Raw genomic sequence first — 23,279 nt, forward strand, 5'->3', positions numbered from 1 at the left:
CAGAAAACCATCTAACAACGGACTGGACGTGGCAATGTATTTATTATATCTATCGCAACGAAAAAGACACAGAGTACATATCTGAGAGTACTCACAGCTACTGACATTTAGTTCAAAGGCAATACCAACTAATAAGAAAAATTGTGTATCTAAGACTAAAATTACCACCGGTACACTCCATCGACTTCAGCAAAAACGCTACTAAATTACTAATATACACCGATATTTTTGCATATACCTCAACATAAACTTATTCGTTCAAAAAACAAATACTTGTAAGCTCTTATAAATAAATATTTGGCATTCAATGTTATACTGTTATGTGTTGTGGTGAACATTTCGATATTTTATAATTGACTTATTTTACACTGTTTACTTTTTTCAGTACTTCTACTTTTGACTTCATTATAAATTATGCTTTCAATTCTAAAAAGGAAACACACTGATTTAAATACATTTGACAATTATCAAGGTTTATTATGGTTTTACTTTTCTCTATGGAGCACCACACAACTTACCGTGTGCGGTTCACACAATTGATTTTATATTACGACACAACTGGTTGCTGTTAAGAAACAAAATCCATGGTATACTTTGTTGTCACATAAATTGTAATGAGACAAAATTGCATGTGAAAGACAGGGAAGATAGCATGGTGTCAATACAAAATCATGGGATGCAACGGATGTCCTAAAATTAATATTTATGATCAAACATTTTGAAATTGTTTGTATATACATTGTGACGTATAAAGTTGTTAAAGGTTGTAAATTCATTTTTTTTAAAAGTTTACCCATTTTTGTATGCAGCTACTGTTTATCTCTCTTTAATACCAGGGGAAACTATCCAATACCAAGAATCAGTCTTGATATAAGGATGATAACCTAGTTTATAAAAAAAAAAACGGCATACTAGCAAGGACCTAATCTGTCCTAGCTTCATATTTGGTTATTTTTTAGACGCACAATTAAGGTTGTTCGCTGTTGTTTTTGATTGTTTGTTTGATAGTCGGAATTCTCTGGTGTAATCCATCCATGTACTGCTGTTAAAAATTGATGAACTAACCCTTACTTTCTTTCCTCAATTTTGATTTCATATAGTTTAAAATTCTATAAAATCCTTGTTAATAAAAAATCAAAAGACAGAACAATTTTCCACCAAATTTTCAATGGCTTCTATCTTAAAAAGTAGCATATTTTTCTATACTTTTAGTTTATATACGATCAATTATTAAACTTTAAAATGGTTGTTATGTTAATAAACAAACTCATCATAGATACCAGGACTAAATTTTGCATATACGCCAGACGCGCGTTTCGTCTACAAAAGACTCATCAGTGACGCTCGAATCCAAAAAAGTTAAAAAAAAAAAAAAAAAAAAAAAAAGCCAAATAAAGTACATAGTTGAAGAGCATTAAAACAGTGTAGCGAGCACACTTTAATTGGAAACATCCGATTATCTTTTATATTCGCTTTTGCAGTTCTTATTTTCATAATTTAATCATGTTATATTGAAATATTAAAAATTTATATAATAAATATATTTAAAAGGAAACTGTGGTGTAACTGGCAACAAAACAACTCCCTGAAACGACCAAATGCCATAGACATTACAGAAATCTAGGTCACTGTCCGGCATTCACCAAAGAGCAAAATACATACCGCATAGTCAGCTAAAAAAGGACCTAGTATGACAAATGCAAAACAAAGGAAAACTACTAGAGGCCTAGTATATGTTAAAAATAATGAACATAAAATGAATATGATACAAAGAAACAAACAACAACCACTAAATTACAGGCTAAAGACTTGGGACTTGCCTCCCCTTATCAGGAACAGTGGTGTAATGAAGTGTTTTTTTTTAAAGAAGTAAATAAAGGTAACAGTAGTATACTAATGGTCAAAAGTAATGATCGATTGAGAAAAAACAAATCCGGATAACAAACTAAAATCAAGGAAAACACAACAACTATAAGAGGAAAACAATGGAATAACAGGAACACTGACGTAAAACGAAAACAAACGCCAATATACCGTCGCTGTTATGCAAAAACCTCGTATCTCAATTTTTTGTGGAAATCTTTTTATTGATTATTTGGAATTAAATATGTATGTTCCACTGTATGCGAAAATATCTGATCTTCTAACCAATCATTAACCTGAATTCTGACATGTGACGAAAAAGTGTAGTCGGATTGGTGAGACATTTTGTTGTTCGAAAATATCGTATCTCAAAAGAAAAACACACGGCACGGCATCTGACATCATAACAGCTACAGTTTACTGAATCAATTTTAGGTTCTCAAAGCTAATAAAGCTTAGAAATAATGTGAAAAGCTTTCAAAATACAATATAGGTGCAGACATTTTTGCTCGTCTTGGTAATTTATTGGTTAGAAGATCAGATATTTTCGCATACAGTGGAACATACACATTTAATTCTAAATAATCGATAAAAAGATTTCAGTTTTTACTGCCTGGTGTGAAATAATCAAAACCTTAGATACGAGGTTTTTGTATAACAGCGACGATACATAGTTCAGGTATCGCAGATCAAATTTATTCGTTCATTGTGTATTTAAAATTTATGTTTTTGGATTGAGTTAAGCCTTTCAATTGATATTTTATCTTGTGTTTTTTCTATGTTGTGATGTTATACTGTTGTTTCAGAAAATGGGAGAAGGTGTGGTACCATTAAAACGTTTACTCCCGCTGCAAATGTTGGCACCTGTCCTAAGTCAGGAATCTGATGTACAGTAGTGGTTGTTTTTTTATGTAATTTATACGTGTTTCTCGTTTCTCGTTTTTGATATAGACCCTTTGAGGCCCTTTATAGCTTGTTGTTCGGTGTGAGCCAATGCTACGTGTTGAAGGCCGTACATTGACCTATAATGGTGTACTTTTATAAATTGTTATTTGGATGGAGAGTTGTCTCACTGGTATTCACACCAAATCTTCCTATATCTATAGAAACGAACTATAAAATGTATTTGGTAACAACTATCATATTACTCATTGGCACAGGACATTTAAAAAAGACTGTGGTTTAAACCTGGCTAAATGGCTGGACAAACCTCCCGCTTTATAACAATGTTAAAAGATATATCGCTAAAATGAAAATACATCGAACGAGACAGAAATACAACACAAACACACATAAGAACATTCATCACAGAGAAACGCAATAATAGTATATTCGACACAACCGCAGAACAAGAACGCATTTATTCCACCAAAGACAAATACCGCAGAACATAAACAAATAGTGACGCATGTACGTAATTTTCGATACACATATTCACATACAATCTCGAATTTTATACATTTTTTATGACAATACTCGTCCAAACAATAGTTATGGCAAGTATTTGATTGAAAAAGCAATTTTATAATTATTCGGACAACAAACGAAAAAAAATAATAGATTATCCAACTGCAACAATGAAAGAAACATAAAAAAATAAATACATGAATGCTGGATGTACAAAATAACGAGACACGTGGGAAACAAGAAGAAAAAGAAGAAGAATCTGTGAAATTGCAAAATGCCATAAACCTAAGCCATTGATGTTGCCTTAGAATTTCTACATTTAGTTACACGATTGCTGTTTAATCTTATATTGACCTCTCGTGATTTTTTTTTTCGTTGAAGATAATATTTTATTACAAAAAGCGATTTTCTGTGCTTTTTGCCAATGCAAAAACAGAAAAGATGTATTCGTATATAATGAATAAATTACTTTCTTTTTATGCGCACGATGTATTATATTGTTAACAGAAATTTACAACAAAAAGAATAATTGCCTACTTTACACTAAATTAGTGCCATGAATATCATGAAAGTTTCTTATTTCATCTTCCTCATGATAGAAACCTCTAGAGGTATACAGTATTCTTTTTTTTTCTTTTAAAGCTACTGTTCTTCCAAAAAATTACTTTGTTCTGAATATTCTGTGAGAATAAATAAACGCTAAATGTAAGCCATTTGACCTTATTGTACAAACTCAAAATATGAATCAAACTTTAATTGAAAAATAATGTATTTCATTAAAAGTAGAACAAAGGATTCTGTTGATTGAAGCTGCTAAGAAAACTACTAAAAGAATCAATTACTACTCATGTGAGGAATCTATATTCACGCATGCGCAGTAACGACCGGCTTATTCTTGACAATGTTTTCATACACTGTACAGTTGCTATACATGCAGCTCAGCAAGGATGTTACAGATTCTGAAGTTTGATTTAATCCGATGGATAAATCATTTTCTTCTTTTGAAACTGTATGTTAAAAATCAGCCACAATTACCAAGCAAAAATTAGAATAAATGCTGATATTGTAAAAGTTGTTTCAAAATCAACTTCAATGTCATTGTCTAATTATTTAGTTTAAACATATTTATTTATAGTGAATTGGGAAACAAGTCTTGCAACTTATATTAATCCCTTTCCACTTTGCGGTTGCGAGTTCTGCCTTATAACGGCATAAGCCTACTCTTTGTCGAAATCTTCAAGGGTGTCTTAAACGTGCAAGTGATATGGCTCTCTCTTAATAGTTATCAAAAGTACCAGGATTATAATTTTATACGCCAGACGCGCGTTTCGTCTACATAAGACTCATCAGTGACGCTCAGATCAAAATAGTTAAAAAGCCAAACTACACGGGTTAGCCTTTTATCGTCCCCTTCCGACGGACTATCATCGTTTCCTCAAAACCATACTCGCAAATGAGGTCAAGGGAGAGCCGAAAATGTTCATCCCTGAAATTTTCCTCCCAGACGGGAATCAAACCAGGAACCTTTGTGTTAGTAGTCCGATGCACTAACCACTACACCACGGCTCGTCTAATTATGATTACAGACTTCGATAATGTATAAAATTCGAAACTTGATTTATATATTGTACGTTGTGTGTCCTATCGGTCAATGATACAAATGCTGTGCTATGATGTATATTTCTCTGTTTTGAAAAGGAGATTCACAAGAAGAAGTAACAAAAATAACATAGCCAAACTTTTATTGCTAGCATAACATGTTAGGTATATAAATGATATTAACATAATCATATATTACATTGCTATAATTATCCATGAAAAACAAAATATTTTACATCAGTTATATTATTCTAAATATTGAATTCAACATCCTGTTGCATTCCATGATTCATTTCAACCATTAAACTTTTGAGGGAGACTGACCCAAAATATCTAACGATTTCAGTAAACTTTATATGTTCGAAAATTTAAGTAAGCTGATATGGTATGTAACCTTTCATTCACAATAGTTATCAAAGTTACCAGGGGCCTGGTTTTCGAAAGTATCTTATGACTAAGACATGTCTTATGATGGTCTTAGGACATGTCATAGTCGTAAGATATGTTTTCGAAAGTGTCCCAAGTTACGATTTGTCATAACTTTTGTCGTAAACTTAAGACCCTTCTCGACATGACTTATGATTGTCAACTAAAATTTTAATTACTATTCATGTATAACTTCATGTTAATTGCAATAAAAATATTTGTTGTGTTTCTCAGTAAGCTAAATAGTAAAGATTTTATTTTTCTCAACTACGTGAATTAAAATTTAATCTCTTGCGACATACACTTTAGATTCTTTTCTAACTCATGGTTTTGTATAATAAATATACATATTATTTCGTTTCTAGTATATTTAATAGTACTATATCAACGTATGTGCACGGGCAGCCGCATTTCGTTAAGCGGGTACTCGATGTACCGAATCTAAAAGGTATTCACAGTTAAATAACAATGATTGCATGTATGATAATACACGAAAGCGAAGTTCAAGATTTAGTATATTACAAACTAAATTTAAACAAATTATCAACTCATATTTCAATTCCTTTTTGTATAAAATTTTATGTTCATTATAATGAAGAAAAAAAAATATTCGTAAATATTAAGAATGGTAATAATTATTATGTTCATACTTTCCATTTCCATTTTTATATTTATCACTTTTTAATTGTTATTTAAAATAATAGATAATAATGTTCACATATGACAGTCATAAGAGCATCATAGCTATTACTGTCTTAAGACAGCTTTGATTTACATCCTATGACATATCATATGATAGTCATAAGATGATCATAAAATATATCTTAAGAAATGTCTTATGACATATCTTATGATACTTTCGAAAACCAGGCCTCAGGATTATAATTGAGTACGCCAAACGTGCGTTTCGTCTACATTAGACTCATCAGTGACGCTCATAACAAAATATTTATAAAACCCAAACTAGTACAAAGTTGAAGAGCATTGAGGATCCAAAATTCCAAAAAGTTGTGCCTAATACGGCTAAGGTAATCAATCATAGTTTGTAAATTGCTTACTAACTATGAAACGGTAAAAAAAAGCGATTGTTATGAGTTACAAAGTGTGGCTAAGATTATACGTCACTTGAGATTTTCTCCTAATACATTTCATGTAAAACTATATTTTCTCCAACACAATATTTAGGGGTCATTTTTAATTTGATTTTAGGAAAGACGGTACCAATTTCAGCAGAATTTTCACAGATTTATTTGATAATTTGGTTGTATTTTTCTTGAGGATACTTTTCATTTTTTTCTTCACGAGATTAACACACATATTATTTTTTGTACAAAAATGTTCTATAAATTGTAACCAAATTATTATTAAATTGTAAAATTTTATTATCTGTGTTCACGTCAACAGATTATAAAACAAAACTTTGGCCAAATAAAAAAAAAAATCTTGAGACTTTTCTTTACACCTTGCTGATAATATTTCAACCATCCAAATATTTTTATTGAAAAAAGTGTTTTTATATGAAATTAATTTATAGCAAATAAACTCAAGGGAGGTATATTTTTGGCCATGCACTGTATCAATTCGCTGAACGTTTTTGATTCTGTCTTAAATGCTATAGTTTTGTCTTTGAAAATCTCTAAATGTTTGATATGACCTAAATACTACGTAAATAAAATCCATCTTTTACATTAATATATAGATCCGATATCGCTGTTATCATGGTTATGGAAAAAAAATATTCTTTGAAATCGTATTATCAGGATTAAAAGAAAAAAGATTAACTAAGTGTTTGAGAAGTCATTTACGCCTGACGAACATTAAACTTATTTACAACGGTATGATTATAAGAATGACCACGAGTATAATAATCTGCGTATGTCAAAAACTCATAAATCAATGATATACTTATAGTTACAAATATTTGTTACCATTTCATTTTCGTAATTACCAATAATAACCTTGCTTCTGTTAAAATTGATTTTTCATTCCAGTATAGCAGTTTGAAAAATTCTGACATAATAACTATAGAGTGTTTTGACAATAACCGCTTAATATTGTTAAAACCTTTCAGCGTTTTGTCACTCCTTACCAATATATCTTCGTTTTCTGCAAATTCAATGTGCTTGCATTTCGCGTATTTGTTGATCTGATAGAATAACAATAATCGCACCGTTACACTAATGACAAATAGCAACAGCTATTTACAAGAATATTTAAACAGCAAAAAAAAAAAAAAAACAAGATGAAAAATAATTGTAAGAAACCTCTCATAATAGCGGATGAATATGTAACTAAAGCATTAGGTGTGAACAACAAACATGATGAAAAAGGTAATAAAAATTTATCAATGTGCCAAAATCCAACATAATATTTAGTGCAGTTTTTTTTCTTTTTTATGTTCTTGTTTATTTATATCTATTCTTGCTTGTATAATATTGTATTTTTGTTCTATACAACATTTTATTTGAAATCAGTTAATTGTTTCCTTGATAAACGCTCAAACTTAAAATGTATATAGGCTTCTATACGCTATCATCTCAAGTTGAAATACAAGGATCATTGAATAACATTAATTTTTCTACAAAAGATTGCTGACAAGTTATTGTCCTAGATATACACCCTTTAGATAATCCAATCCTCCAATATCTACACGTTCCAGAGCAAGCATTAACCTGTATATTGTAGGTTTAATTTCTCCTGATGATTTCCATTTTCTCAAAATATCTGAAATCTGGTCGTACATATCCTTGTGATGTCGTACCATTGTCTCATTTATCGAACTCATAGTAATCCCTAGCTCAATTCCGAGCTGTATTGCGCAGTTACCAAGATTTTTCGGAAGACCATTCAAAACATCATCATGTGGAACCTCTTGTAGTCGGACATCTGCGATATCTATTAAAATATATGTATATTTACAGTAGTGTTGCATTTGCTTATTTCATTCAGAAAATACTGGGTTAAAAAAATCGTATGTAGCATTCAAACGCATAATATCAAATTTGATTTATTATGTCATATACATGATGATAGGTATGTCGATATCAAACAATAAATAGTCTAAGAAGAGAGACAAAGTATTGGAGTAAATTATTGCTAGAAGAACAAAGACATTAAAATATATACCGTTATTCAAAATGGTGCAAAAAACCTACATTTTACAACATGGACAAACCAAATAAAAAATGAGGGTTTAAGTCCGAAGGTTAAATAGTTTCAGCGTCACTTAGTGACCAGCAGTGTTGCTCATGACAAGTTAGTGCAGTGATACAACATGCTATGATACCAGCGTTCAACCAAAAATGTGTTCAAATGAAGACAGAAAACATTATGATGACAAAAAGACAAGCGATCACCATACAATGGTTCACATAACTCCATCAAAACGTATGTTGTTCTTATATGATTATAATCGGCAAGTAAATGTTATTCTAAAGCGCTTTATAAGGGAAAAGACATTTACATGATGTCACAATGCAGCGAGGACAAGATTGTGGCAAATAGATTACATATTAAGTGAATATGTAGATAAAATATATCATATACAACAAAGCAGTAGAAGCGTTACATATATAAAGGTGTAACACCACTAATTTGGGCCCAGCCAGAAAGCACATATCAGAAAGTAGTACATATTTAACACAAAATAGTTCCTACGCATGAGTGTAACTTTTTAAATATGTAGAATATTTAGGTATTTTTGGTATAAAATGAAGGCTGAAGGAGTTGTGATCATTGTAGAACACTTTTTGACTCATAATTTTAAATTAAAAAAAAAATTCAATTAAATTTTAAAAAGAGGGTGCATTTTGTCTGTTTGTCAGTTCTGAAGTACCTGTTTTGGTACATCCGAAGTTCTGGGAACCAATTCTTTCTTATATGCCATTAAAGGTATGTTAATTTTTACAGTACGAGACACCACAAAGTGTTGCTTTGACATCCAATGATTGTCAGTTTATTTGAACTTAAAACAAAAGAGGTGTGCCTGCTTGAAATGGAGGAATTTAACATAGAAAGCAATGGGCCCATGCATTAGTGGTGTACTTCCTAAAAATTACATCACACATAACAATACATGTTTATTCATGACAAGTTAGTGCAGTGATACAACATGCTATGATACCAGCGTTCAACCAAAAATGTGTTCAAATGAAGACAGAAAACATTATGATGACAAAAAGACAAGCGATCACCATACAATGGTTCACATAACTCCATCAAAACGTATGTTGTTCTTATATGATTATAATCGGCAAGTAAATGTTATTCTAATGCGCTTTATAAGGAAAAAGACATTTACATGATGTCACAATGGAGTGAGGACAAGATTGTGGCAAATAGATTAAATATTAAGTGAATATGTAGATAAAATATATCATATACAACAAAGCAGTAGAAGCGTTACATATATAAAGGTGTAACACCACTAATTTGGGCCCAGCCAGAAAGCACATACCAGAAAGTAGTACATATTTAACACAAAATAGTTCCTACGCATGAGTGTAACTTTTTAAATATGTAGAATATTTAGGTATTTTTGGTATCAAATGAAGGCTGAAGGAGTTGTGATCATTGTATAACACTTTTTGACTCATAATTTTAAATTAAAAAAAAAAATTCAATTAAATTTGAAAAAGAGGGTGCATTTTGTCTGTTTGTCAGTTCTGAAGTACCTGTTTTGGTACATCCGAAGTTCTGGGAACCAATTCTTTCTTATATGCCATTAAAGGTATGTTAATTTTTACAGTACAAGACACCACAAAGTGTTGCTTTGACATCCAATGATTGTCAGTTTATTTGAACTTAAAACAAAAGAGGTGTGCCTGCTTGAAATGGAGGAATTTAACATAGTCAACAGTCACCAACATAAACTAATGGCAGCACCACTGTTAAACCAGTGCAGTGAAAGGTTTCACAATGATTTAAAACAGTTTTTTGCTGTATATAAAAGGCTGAAATATTGGTGCAACATTTATGTTTTTACTTCTAAACAATGACTCCGTGCATAAAATGACAAGGTTGGTTTTAACGATCTTGACTATCCATGATAAATATGGTTAAGAAACTTCTATTACATATCTTTTTATTTTGTAATATGGACCTAGATACAAATGTGTGATAAACAATATTTTATGTATCGTTTAGAAAAAGATTTTTAAAACTAATGTGATAAGAAAGTTCTTCCCGCATCTATTTTTTAATTTAAGGTAAAACACGAAAAGAGTTGTTGACGCATACACTCATAGTGTTTTTTTTTTAATTAATGAACATAAAAATGAAATGTATTTGTATATGTTATATTATTAGTTATCTTGGTGTAATCAGGGGTGTACAGAATTTAAAAACCGTTGTTGAAAAGTCATACATCTTTAGGCGCAGCCGAATGGGTGTATGAATTTTCAACAACGGTGTAAAATTCCGTACACCCCTGATTACACCAAGATAACGAATTTATTTCTTAAGAACAATTCCTTTATACTCATTTTTAAACCAGGATGTAAAATTGAAAAATGGTAATAAAAAATTTCCAGTGTAACATTTTTTTCAACGTCGATGTTGCTGCGCATTGTTAAATACTGTTTTCTTTCTTTTTGGGAAATTCCGAAATTGTTTGTGTTTATTTAAATTTTGGGGACAAATTTTCTAATTTTATTTTTTTCAATTTTTGTCCTCAAATTTATTTATTTATCTCTTCATTTTTTAATTTATTTATTTTTTTTTTTTATTTTTTGTTTTACATTTTTTTTTTTACATTTTCTTTTTTTATTTTTTGGCAACATTTAATTTTTTTAAATTTGTTAGCAAAATTTTATTTATCCCGGGGTGAACAAGGGTGGGGTGTTATTTACACTGGGGTAATTAACCAATCAAATTGCAGTATTTTTGCTGCCTAAGAAATAATATAATGTATCCCATCATTCAATCTAGCTCATCTAGATGTAAATCTTACGTTTATGACATCGTTCAATAAGTTTTAGAAGGAAACTTCATACCTAAAATATATTTTTTTATGAATGCAGTGCTTATTAGGATTTGTAACACGAATTGGATGTAACTTTGCAGTCTGAATTGAGCATTATACATTTGTCAGATCGTACCAACATGACTAATATGATGACCATTATAACTAGATTTATCAAAAAGAATGTAAAACATTGGCTATAATTCAATAATAGAACATTTGTTATTCCCATTTTTCTTGGTTCAACTCTATATATTAGCCCTGTTTCATATTAAACTAACTACTTTAACTACTATACATGTGTTACCTAACAAATCTGTGTCTTCTCTGAACACCTGAAAAAATAAAAGCATAGTTTATTTTGCAAAAGCAATACATCACACGAAAAAGACGTGAATTCAATCTATGAACATCTTTTTTATCAGAAAAATATCATAACAAAACATTACATCTTTGAGAGAGGGACTCCGGGATCGGGTGTTTTTAAGCTCGGGATTTCAGGGTTGATCCTTTCGGGATCCGGGAATTCTTTTTTTGAACTTCGGCATATCGGGATTTAAATTTCTTCAAATTCGGGACCTCGGGATTTCATGTTTTTAAGCCGTGGATTTCGGGATCAGGACCCCTCCGATCCCCCCTTGTCTTTGCGTTAACACAAACAAGCACCAGTAAAAAGGCATTCACTTTATAGCTGATACTTATTACATGGAAGGTTTTGTAAATATAAAAAAAAGAAGATGTGGTATGATTGCAAATAAGACAATACTCTACAAGAGACCAATTGACACATAGATTAACAACTAGTGGTCACCTTACAGACTTCAACAATGAGCAAAGCCCAAACCGCATAGTCAGCTATGAAAAGGACCGAAATGACATACTAGTATGTAAAACAATTCAAACGAGAAAATTTACGGCCAAATGTATGTACAAAAAATGAACGAAAAAACAAACATGTAACACATCAACAAACGACAACCACTGAATTACAGGCTCCTGACTTGGACCAGCACATACATACATAATGTGGCGGGGTTAAACATTCAAGCGGGATCCCAAACCTCCCCTAACCTAGGAGAGTGGTGTAACAGGACAACATAAGAACTAACTATACAAATCAATCGAAAAAGGCTTCAGATGGACACAAAAAGAAATACATCTAACAAAAACACATAGTGGACGTGAGCGGGTACTTGTATATTCCAACAACAAAAAGACATCAAGTAAAGAAAAGTAAACTCTCTGTTTCATTGCTATCTAATCAGCGCTGTAAGACTCCTCATCAGTGGTTGCATTTAGACATATTTATATCTTTAAGATGGTGCAGACCTATAAAACCAATCAAATAAATAAACAAGAGCGAATTGATATTGAAAATCAGCTATCTTATGATGATATCCAAGATTCTGTTCTTAAAACAATTCTGGAATTTTCGTTCGACACCATATTTGTTGAAATCTAATAGACAAAGGTATATACAATTCATGTTTTAAAGAATATTACACTGTCTGTAAACATACAATTAAGGATAAAACTGAGAATGGAAATGGGGAATGTGTCAAAGAGACAACAACCCGACCATAGAAATGACAACAGCAGAAGGTCACCAACAGGTCTTCAATGTAGCGAGAAATTCCCACACCTAGAGGCGTCCTTTAAAGATGCATGGATGACATACAGACTACAAATGAACAAACAACGCATGCATGATAAGTTCGTCTATAAAACAAAATGTCCAAACCTTGCAAAGTAAATGACGTTTGTCGCCAATGGCTGTTAGTGCATCCAGCAAATTTCCAAATGATTTTGTCGGCTTTCTCTTTATCCTTTTTGTTTTCCAAGAATGTAACGCCATAATTTTGATAATAAGGGACATCCCTCTGTAGCAGTCCTGAATCTCTTCCCAATCCTTTAGTTGTAAACCAAGATGAATCATCAACTCTTTACAACTATTATTGGAAAGCTGATCGGCAAATCTTGACAGATGTTGCTCGCTTGGGGAAGTTGGCAAGATAGTTTTTGCAAGACCTGATTTATAAAAAAGATCATCATCGCAGCAATAACGAAAACACAATACTTCAGATATAACTATATCATCATGTTTGTATAGCGTACACTAATATGTAGCACAATAAGTGATTATAAAGACATGTTATTCATTATGAACAAATGAAGATGTTGTCTAATTGCCCAAGTAACCACCGGAGTTCATATGAAGCGAATTTATGTAATTAACGACGAGAAAACTAATTATCTCATAAATAGTTCTGTCCATAAAAATATTAAAATACTACTGTGTAAATTGTTTTCGTCCGGAACACTTTTCTGGATTCACTTCTCAGATGGTAGGAATTGCTTTATTGTACAACTTCTTTATTTTACAAACGTTTTTGTTTCTCTGATACATATGACGTGGTTCTGTACTTATACATCCCGTCATTGTGTTATTGTAAATATTTGTTTTCTTGTCTTTCATGTGTGCCAGTGTGTTTAGACTATACGCATTTTTGTGCTTCCCTGTTATACATTTGTTTGTTTTTATAGTGAATATGATTATAACACAATGTTGACTGTTGAACCCCTATTATTGACACTTTTTTACCTATTATGTCTGTTTGTTTTGTTCACACATCGTTGTTAATATATTTTAATTTGATGCGACTGGGATACAACTGAGAGGTTTAGCTAGCTTTAAGCCTGGTTTTATCCACCATTTTCTATATAAGTAAAGAATATGATAGTTGTTCTCCATTCGTTTGATGTGTTTGAGCTATTGATTTCGCCTTTTAATTTGAGACTTAACTGGTGTTGAACAACGTTATCCTCCAGACATTAATGTCACATCTCACTACACACCAGTAAAAGTCTGAAATGGCCTATATATGTACTCGACTGTACTGATTTTTACTCGACCAGTCTGAATTGGTTTGAAATTTACTAGATAATACTTGATAGTAGTCTGAACCATACTTAACAGTCTGAACTTGTACTTAACCAGTTTAAATGCGTCTGAACCATACTCGACCTGGTCTGAACCATACTCGACCAAGTCTGAACCATACTCGCCCAAGTCTTAACCAACCTAGACCTATTTTTTGTATCTATACATTGTATTTTATCAATTTAGGAACTGGAAATTTAAACAATAATTACAAATTATAAATGTATTCATTATAGCATTAATACCAAAATTTCACAATAAACATAATATTACTTCAACACCATATTTATCAACAGTTACACATATATATATAACCTTAAAATAAAGATAATAAAAACTGATCAAATTATCTCAAAACTGAATTGTGACATATATTTTCAAGATTATTCATGTAATTTAATACTGGACAATTTTAATCATTTAAACTTAATAATTTGCCTAGTATAGATTTAGGGTGTCAGTTGAGTAAAGTAAATAATGCAGTGAATATTTGTTTTTATAATAAATTACATATACATGTAAAATTGTATATACAGCAACTTTAAAAAAATGACACCTTTGTTTTGTAAAATCATGAATTTTTACAATCATTATAAATAAACTTAACAATCCTTGATAACCTTTAAAACAAGAGTGCACACACTGAAATGTCTCGCCTTCTTTACTAATCATTGATATTATGTTGATAGTCCTAAGTATAAAGCGTTATTACAACTGTCACATAAACTTAACATAAACCAAGATAGCTAAACAAAGACCAATGAACCATAAAAATGAGGTCAAGGTCAGATGAACCATGCCAGGCAGATATGTACAGCTAACAAAGCTTCCATACAACAAATATCACTACACGAAAAGGCAGATTTACAACAATTTGGACAGTCATGTAAATGTATGACAAATGTAACTACTTTTCTGCAAGATAAATTTGCGGATCTGCTAATGTATATGTAAATGTATTATTCCTTTGACATTATTTAGGAGGTAGTCAAAGGTATGCTAAAGATAATTATTTTCTTTCCATAGCTTTAGTCATTCTCCAAAGATATGTAAAGATAGGCCATAGATTTACATGCACTTTCCAAGATAGGAGATATATGCAAAGTTTAAAATTTGCATAACTGATTTACAGTGGTGTGGGCAGTTTTGAGAGACCGCGGTTTAGAAAACATTTACAACCAATGTAAATGCTGACAAATGTTTGTGTAATATTTGCAAACGTTTGTCGATATCGTTCATGTATGTTAAGAAATGTATTTTATTTACTAATACTTTCCAGTATTATAGTTATTTTGATAAATATTGATATTTGCAACACATCTTTACAGACGTATGCAAAGCTTTGAGAGACCGCGGTTTATAAAACATTTACGACCAATGAAAATGCTGACAAATGTTTGTGTAATATTTGCAAACGTTTGTCGATATCGTTCATGTATGTAAAGAAATGTATTTTATTTACTAATACTTTCCAGTATCATAGTTATTTTGATAAATATTGATATTTGCAACACATCTTTACAGACGTATGCAAAGCTTTGAGAGACCGCGGTTTATAAAACATTTACAACCAATGTAAATGCTGTCAAATGTTTGTGTAATATTTGCAAACGTTTGTCGATATCGTTCCTATATGTAAAGAAATGTATTTTATCAACTCCAAAAAAAAAAAAAAGGGTCTTACATATTATAAGACTTATTGGAGCAAATTTTACGTATTGATGGTTTCAGAGACCATGAAAATATTTGAATTGATTCAGCAGATATTGTTCTTCCCGAATTCAAACCAGAACTTTTTGAAGTTATGATATTAAAAGTGGCAGGGTGCTTTTTCAATGTCGGACCGATGATATTTTTTTCTATTTGAATGGTTAAGCAAATCTTCAAAGCTGTTCTCCAGAACCAAGGAAACTATTTATAACTTTAAAGAGGATTTTGTAAGAACTTGCTGGTGAAAAAAAAACACAAATGCTTTAAAAAAAAGTATTTATCTTTTCTTACAGCGGGGTTAACAATTCGATATGCTTGTTTGTATCAGAACGATAACTTTAACTTATACGACGTTTGTAACAGTCAATTGATACTTTTTTTATAGCTTAAAGACACATAATGAATGGGTTGATGGATTGATTTGTGTAAACGTCCAGCTGCAAATGCTACATCAATCTCAGTTGTAGGTAGAAATGCACTAATATAATAACACTGTACTAAATTTTAAGCAGCGTTACTTTTTGTACTTTAAAATACGAAAAGAAATGACAGCATAATTATTAGAATGAACTCTAAACCAGAATAAATAATCTAATGATCATATCGATCAAAGCGGTACGGTTTCTCAACCCAAGCTAAAGTACCAATATTGGTGTGGACTTGGAAAAAGTTAGTTTAGTTTCTGCTTATTTGTGATCTTTTCTAATTTAAATCAAGAAAATAATTGATTAATTATTTTGTTCAATATAACTTAAGCAAAGGCGTGTGTTTTCAATGTTATGCATGATCGTATGATTTGAAAATACACGAGTATGCACGTACATGTACATGTATTTTATCAGAATGGTTATGATTACAATTGAAAATGCCTAATAATACAATAAAGAAATAGTATCAAGTATCCCTCAATAGGTGGTAAATATGTCACTTGTGTGTAAATTAATGGATTTTCCCCGACTGTGAAATGGTCCATCTTTTAGCACTACAGGGTTCCTTAAAAGGAAAACCGTATATGTTAATTACCAAAATTGATCTTATAACGCTAATTGGGTATAATAAAATCCAGACGTTCTAAAGAGATTAATAATATAAACATGAACAAATCATGCCAATTATACGCTAGCCAAGAAAATGGCAGATAAAGACATTGAGATTATTTTTATAATTAAACATGCAGTTTGAATTCATGAAAATGAGTTAAACTTTGAAAAGGGCAAATAATTAAAAAGATAACCTGCTAGAAAATTAAAGAAGAAATTAGAACAGTAGCATTGTATCTTAATTCTGTTGAGGATAAACACCATTTCATATTTAAAAGTAGAATGTACACGTTTACAAGCTTATTAATTAGAAATTTGTTGAAATTATATACAGTAAAAGTATTTTAAAACAATTATTTTTTGTATATAAAAACATGCATTCTCGTTTCCCCGCTTCTGATATATAGCAGATTTCATAAATTTGATGCAAAGCAAATGATTTACAGGGGCGTAGCTACCCAGAGGCACGACAGCACGTACATCCACGTCATTTTCACCAAAAAAAAATGAAGAAAGAGAGAGAGAGAGAAATAAGTTGTCAATCGGAATCGGACAGCGACGCGTGATGCATGTATTATCTTAGACTATTATGATTATAATATTTAGTTTAAACATATTTATTTTTTGTTTAGTTTAGTTTAAACATATTTATTTACAGTGGATTGGGAAACAAGTTTTGCAACTTATATTAATCCCTTTCCACTTTGCGGGTGCGAGTGCTGCCTTGTAGCGGCATTAGCCTACTCTTTTTCGAAATCTACAAGGGCGTCTTTAACGTGCAAGAGATGTGGCTCTCTCTTAACACGGGTCAGCCATTTATCGTCCCCTTCCGACGGACTATCATCGATTCCTTAAGACCATACTCGCAAATGGTGTCAAGGGAGAGCCGAAAATTGAGTTCCTGAAATTTTCATCCCAAACGATTATAATATTTGTTTAACGTCGGAGACTGTTGGTGTCCCGGATATTAGTTTTCCAACCTATAGTTACAAGTGTTGATGAAGCTGTTTCGAGTCATGCAGAAAAAGATCGTGGCTCCATATACACTTACACGCAGTTGCGTGTACATTGATTCGGCATGCAAAAAAGAAATGGAAAAATCAAAATTTATAAATTGAATGTTAAAGGCAACAATTATGATGTCACCTTTTTAATTAATGAAGTATCATTAAATAACGACATTTGGTTTCAAAATAAAAAAAATGACAAGATCAGGAGGTAACTTGTATCTTTTACAAGATTTGAATTTATATTCAGTCTAAGACATGTAGTTTTGGAGAATATCTCATTGTGCAGTTCATCAGTTTGAAATGAGATGTACCAATCGGCATTAGAATTGTTAGATCCCTTCGATATCGTTGAAAATATGCCGAAGCGAAGTGGTCGACAGACTACCCGAATCAATTACCCTACAACCACGCCAAAACCGTATTGGAAATTCTTATTATTTTTTGCGTTTTTAGACCATATGATAAGGGAACTGAAAAGTGAAGTCGCTTCAAGTAACAGAGTGTTTAAACTTTCTTGACTGCTGCACAAAATGTGTTTGCCAGACACAACAATTCAAATTGCACTGTATCGTCCTGTAAATGCATGAAATATTTGCCACCGGACTTTGAGCAACCATCTATCAATCAATTCAAAATGTACCTCAATATCAATGTTTACCAAATTACGTTATTCCAAAACGTCACACGTTTTCTGCCGAATTCTAAGCGTATCGGTCAACTTTGAAGCAATGTATATAAAAAAAACCCAAGGACGATGACATATGTGTTACTAATTATATATATAAATAAGGGAATGTGGTTTGATCGCCAACTCTGTACAAGAGACCAAGTGACAATGAAAGGCCTGAGTAGGTCCGGTAAGGGCCGATTTTGGCCTCAAATGTCAGGTTCATCGAACGAAAGATCAGTTTTACCACGTTTTAAACACTTGAGTGTCTATTTTATTTGAATATAATAGTTTAAGTGAAAGATTTTAACTGACTAAGTCATAAAAACGCACCGATTCAAGCTGAAATATGAAAAATCTATCAAATATGCTGAACAATGAAATTTTGCAGATGTTTTTTATCTCAAAAATTAAAGTGGCCGTATCCGTGTTCATCCTCAAACTTTATATACATAGATATAGGAAGATGTGGTGTGAGTGCCAATGAGACAACTCTCCATCCAAATAACAATTTAAAAAGTAAACCATTATAGGTTAAAGTACGGCCATCAACACGGAGCCTTGGCTCACACCGAACAACAAGCTATAAAGGGCCCCAAAATTACTAGTGTAAAACCATTCAAACGGGAAAACCAACGGTCTAATCTATATAAACAAAACGAGAAACGAGAAACCTATATATTACATAAACAAACGACAACTACTGTACATCAGATTCCTGACTTAGGACAGGTGTATGTTATGTTTTATCATAAAATATACAACTTCCATTTCAATATTAAGGATGAACACGAATGCGGCCACTTTCGTTTTACACGAAAACCGTCTAAAATTTAACTAAAATGCTAGAATTGTGAAGTTCTCAGTAAATTGACTTAATGGTGCTAGTACCCGATATATGTGCATTGTATTGTCAAAAACAGCCCATATTTATGTAGCAGAAGCATTTTACTGACCAATAAATAACTAAAAGTTTACATTTTAACAATTTTGTAAAACTGTAATATTTATGGGCCAAAAAAAAGGATCTTACTGGACCTACTCCTTTACATCAATAGGTCAATGAACTGCCTTCATCAATGAGCAAAGACCATACCGCATAAAGTCAGCTATAAAAAGGCCCGAAATGACATAAAATTTATGTAAAACAATTCAAACGAGAAAACTTACGAACTAATTTATGTCCAAAATAATGAACGAAAAACAAATATGTTCCATAACAACAAACCGAATTTTAGGCTTCTTGACTCGGGACAGGAACATACAGAATGTGTCGAGGTTAAACACTTTTATAGGAGGCAATCCTCCCCTAACCTGGGGCATAAACTGGATCCCTATTGTGTTCACTTATCGCTTAACTAACGCTGCGAAGCTTAAGATGGAATGGCGGACCAGTTTAACATGGGACAGTGGTGTAATTTTACAACATAAGAATAAATAAGAAATCAGTTTAAAAGGCTTAACTCATCAGATGGATACAAATAGAATACATCTAACAAAAACAGAGTGGAAATGGAAAGGTACTTATACATGTACATCCGAACAACCAAAATACTTTAAGTATAGATCTTAGACTACTCGCAGTAACTGACAATTAGTTGAAAGCTAATAACAACTAATACAAAAAGCATGCATCTTAGATGCATGTATTCAGTATACAATCCTGGATATTACGTTAGTTTTTAGTCTTTCTCCTCCGTATATAAGAACAAAGCCATATATTGAAAAATTAAAAAAAAATCTTGGTTTGGATCATTTATATTTTAAGGGAAAACATGTCAGACATGGAAAAGCATATTCCTGAAAATATTCACATTTAAACTACACTATATGGTCTAGTTATTAAGGGATACTATACTGCATTGTGGAAACAACAGCTAGATATACATAAAGATGGTAAACTACGAACTTATGTAACATTCTAGTGCAACTTCGGTTTTGAAAATTATTTGTCAATAATGCGACATTTTGAGCAAAGGAACTTGTATTACTAGATTAAGAATATTTGCTTGCAAATTGCATCTGGTAGATACCATGGTACTCTTCGACAAAACCGAATTTGTCTCGGGTGCACCTCAGGTGAGGTGGAGGATGAAGTTCATTTTTTATTTAAATGTGACACGTATTTATCAAAAAAGAGAAATTGATGCAAAATATATTTAAATCATGTCCAAACTTTCAAAATTTAATTATTAATAACAAATTAATTTGGATAATGAATAATGAGGATCCCAATGTACTATTTGCATTTCATAAATATATAGAAGATACTAAGAATTGAAGGACAACATAATCTGCAATAACTAATCTCAATATAACTCTTTAATCTGAATTTGGATACCCTGTTAAGCCTGCACAGATCATAAGAAGAATTTCAAATTCTCTTGCACCGTCCCTTGATGATCCTTGCTGACTGGACCCAGAATCTATAACCCTAAAAATATGTATTTAAAATATATTTTAAATAATTTAGGACTTTGACTCATCTGCATTAAGTACAAGTAGGGACTTCCCCTTAAGCACCGACGCTTGGTGCTTTCCGCAGATAAGTCATATTAAATATCCTTTGTGAGATAATACTTGTTATTTGCAGTATACCTCATAGTCAAATGTGCAAGTGCTTAAATTGTTGGTTTTTTTTGGCATTTTCTTTATATTTTCTCCCCACAAACTACTCATGCCTCTTGTTTGTCTTTTCAAAGTGAAAATACACTTACCGGGTGCACTTGAGTCACTGATGTCAATAATAATACATTGCTACTTTTATTTTATTATTTTTATAACACTAGTTACATATCTTTTATTGTCAGTGTTCTGCATATGTTATTGTTTATAATATTATTGCCTGTATGCTATATGCCCTCCTGGGGCCCTAATTTGGTAAATAAAAATATTCTTTTCTATTCTATTCTATATTATAAGTATATAATTGACCAATGTGGACCTTATTTTCGCATTCCATATATTGCTTTATATACATGTAGTTTACCACACTAGACTTTGTTAGTCTTGTATTATTTTAATTTTAGTTTCTTGTGTACAATTTGGAAATAAGTATGGCGTTCATTATCACTGAACTAGTATATACATGTATTTGTTTAGGGGCCAGCTGAAGGACGCCTCCGGGTGCGGAAATTTCTCGCAACATTGAAGACCTTTGGTGACCTTCTGCTGTTGGTTTTTCTATGGTCAGGTTGTTGTCTCTTTGACACATTTCCCATTTCCATTCTCAATTTTTAATATCTTTTTCATTCCGATGTAACTCGATTAAAAGTAAAAGTGTGTTAAGAAATTTAGAAATCGGGAGAAATGCCATTCAGTGTCGTGTTTCTTGATACTAGTACACAGTTCTGCAAAGCTCTGATTCCTTTAGGATTTGGCTATACTTTTTGGACCTTTTGGATTATAGCTCTTTATCTTTTATATAAGCTTTGGATTTCAAATATTTTGGCCACGAGCATCACTGAAAAGACATGTATTGTCGAAATGCGCATCTGGTGCAAGAAAATTGGTACCGTTAATTTTATTTGGAATAGGAAGAAAAGTTGCCCACTTGCAGGGGAACACGAAACTGCATTGAAAATGAAAAAAATAAAGAATAGAAAGAGAAAAAGATAGGCTAACAGTTTAAAAATAAAGAATAGTGGGCCTCTAGAATTTTAAGAATAGAGAATAACATGCAAAATTTGTATAGAATACAGAAAACTATGGTGTAAATAATATGAAAAATAAAAGAACACCCACCTCCCTCCTTTTCTAGACCCTCTTTTATCCTATATATTTTACTTTCGATTCTTCTCGGAACGCTCGGTTATTTTTTTAATTTGATCTACTTGAATCGTCTTTGAATTCTCATAGCATATGATGTGTGTCAATATTTTTTTTTACTGAAAAATTGTAATAGTGATCAGGGGCATCCCAATATTTATCTTAGTTGATGAAAATAGCAACTGCACTTTTTTTCGAACGCAGCATAACTTGTCCTAACAGACTAGACCCTAATAAGTTGATGCATCACAGGAAAGCAGTATTTTACCCCCCCCCCCCCAAAAAAAAAAAAACCGAACAAAAACAACATCCCCCCACACAAAATTACAATAAAAAAAACCGCTATTGCTAGTAAAAATGTATCATGGCAATGACATGCGATCCCCAATGCTAGTTGATACGGGTCCAGTACTAGTCCATAACTTGTGTGCATTGTTTAGTTGATACAATCGTGAAATGAGTGTGCGTCTCTTGCCAAAAGCAATTTACGTCAACATTTCTTTTTACATTTGATCCCATTATATTTTTGTAGCATTCTTTAAAATGATTAATAATTTATGAATTAACACTTTGAATAGTTATTTGAATATATAGGCATTTGCATTGATAGATTCTACCAGATTTGCAACTTGCATAATTAACTAATTAAAAAGTATAGTAATTAAATTCTACAGGTCACGCTTGGTACCGAAAGGACTAAAACTTCAATAGATAAGCCTACCCGGACACGTCTACTTGTATGTTTTCTATCTGATGAGTTAAGCCTTTTTCAACTGATTTTTATAGTTTGTTCTTATGTTATACTGTTATGCCACTGTCCCAGGTTAGGGGGAGGGTTGGGATTCTACTAACATGTTTAACCCCGCCACATTATGTATGTATGTGC

At 31.8% G+C, this 23,279-nt stretch overlaps 2 protein-coding genes across 2 annotated transcripts in view; both read right to left on the reverse strand.

Annotated features, from left to right (window-relative positions):
- The window catches only part of LOC134727740 (putative ankyrin repeat protein RF_0381), a 296,205-nt gene that overhangs the window by 137,498 nt on the left and 135,428 nt on the right, over positions 1-23,279 (reverse strand). The window lies entirely within an intron of this gene.
- On the reverse strand, positions 6,176-13,148 carry LOC134681968 (uncharacterized). The gene is made up of 3 exons (XM_063541595.1): positions 12,999-13,148; positions 11,565-11,592; positions 6,176-8,190 (listed from the first exon to the last, which is right to left on the reverse strand). The coding sequence occupies exons 1-3, from the start codon at positions 13,131-13,133 to the stop codon at positions 7,895-7,897; spliced, it is 459 nt and encodes a 152-aa protein (XP_063397665.1). The 5' UTR covers positions 13,134-13,148; the 3' UTR covers positions 6,176-7,894.

This window comes from Mytilus trossulus, chromosome 8 (assembly GCF_036588685.1).
Source record: "Mytilus trossulus isolate FHL-02 chromosome 8, PNRI_Mtr1.1.1.hap1, whole genome shotgun sequence".
NCBI lineage: Eukaryota > Metazoa > Mollusca > Bivalvia > Mytilida > Mytilidae > Mytilus > Mytilus trossulus.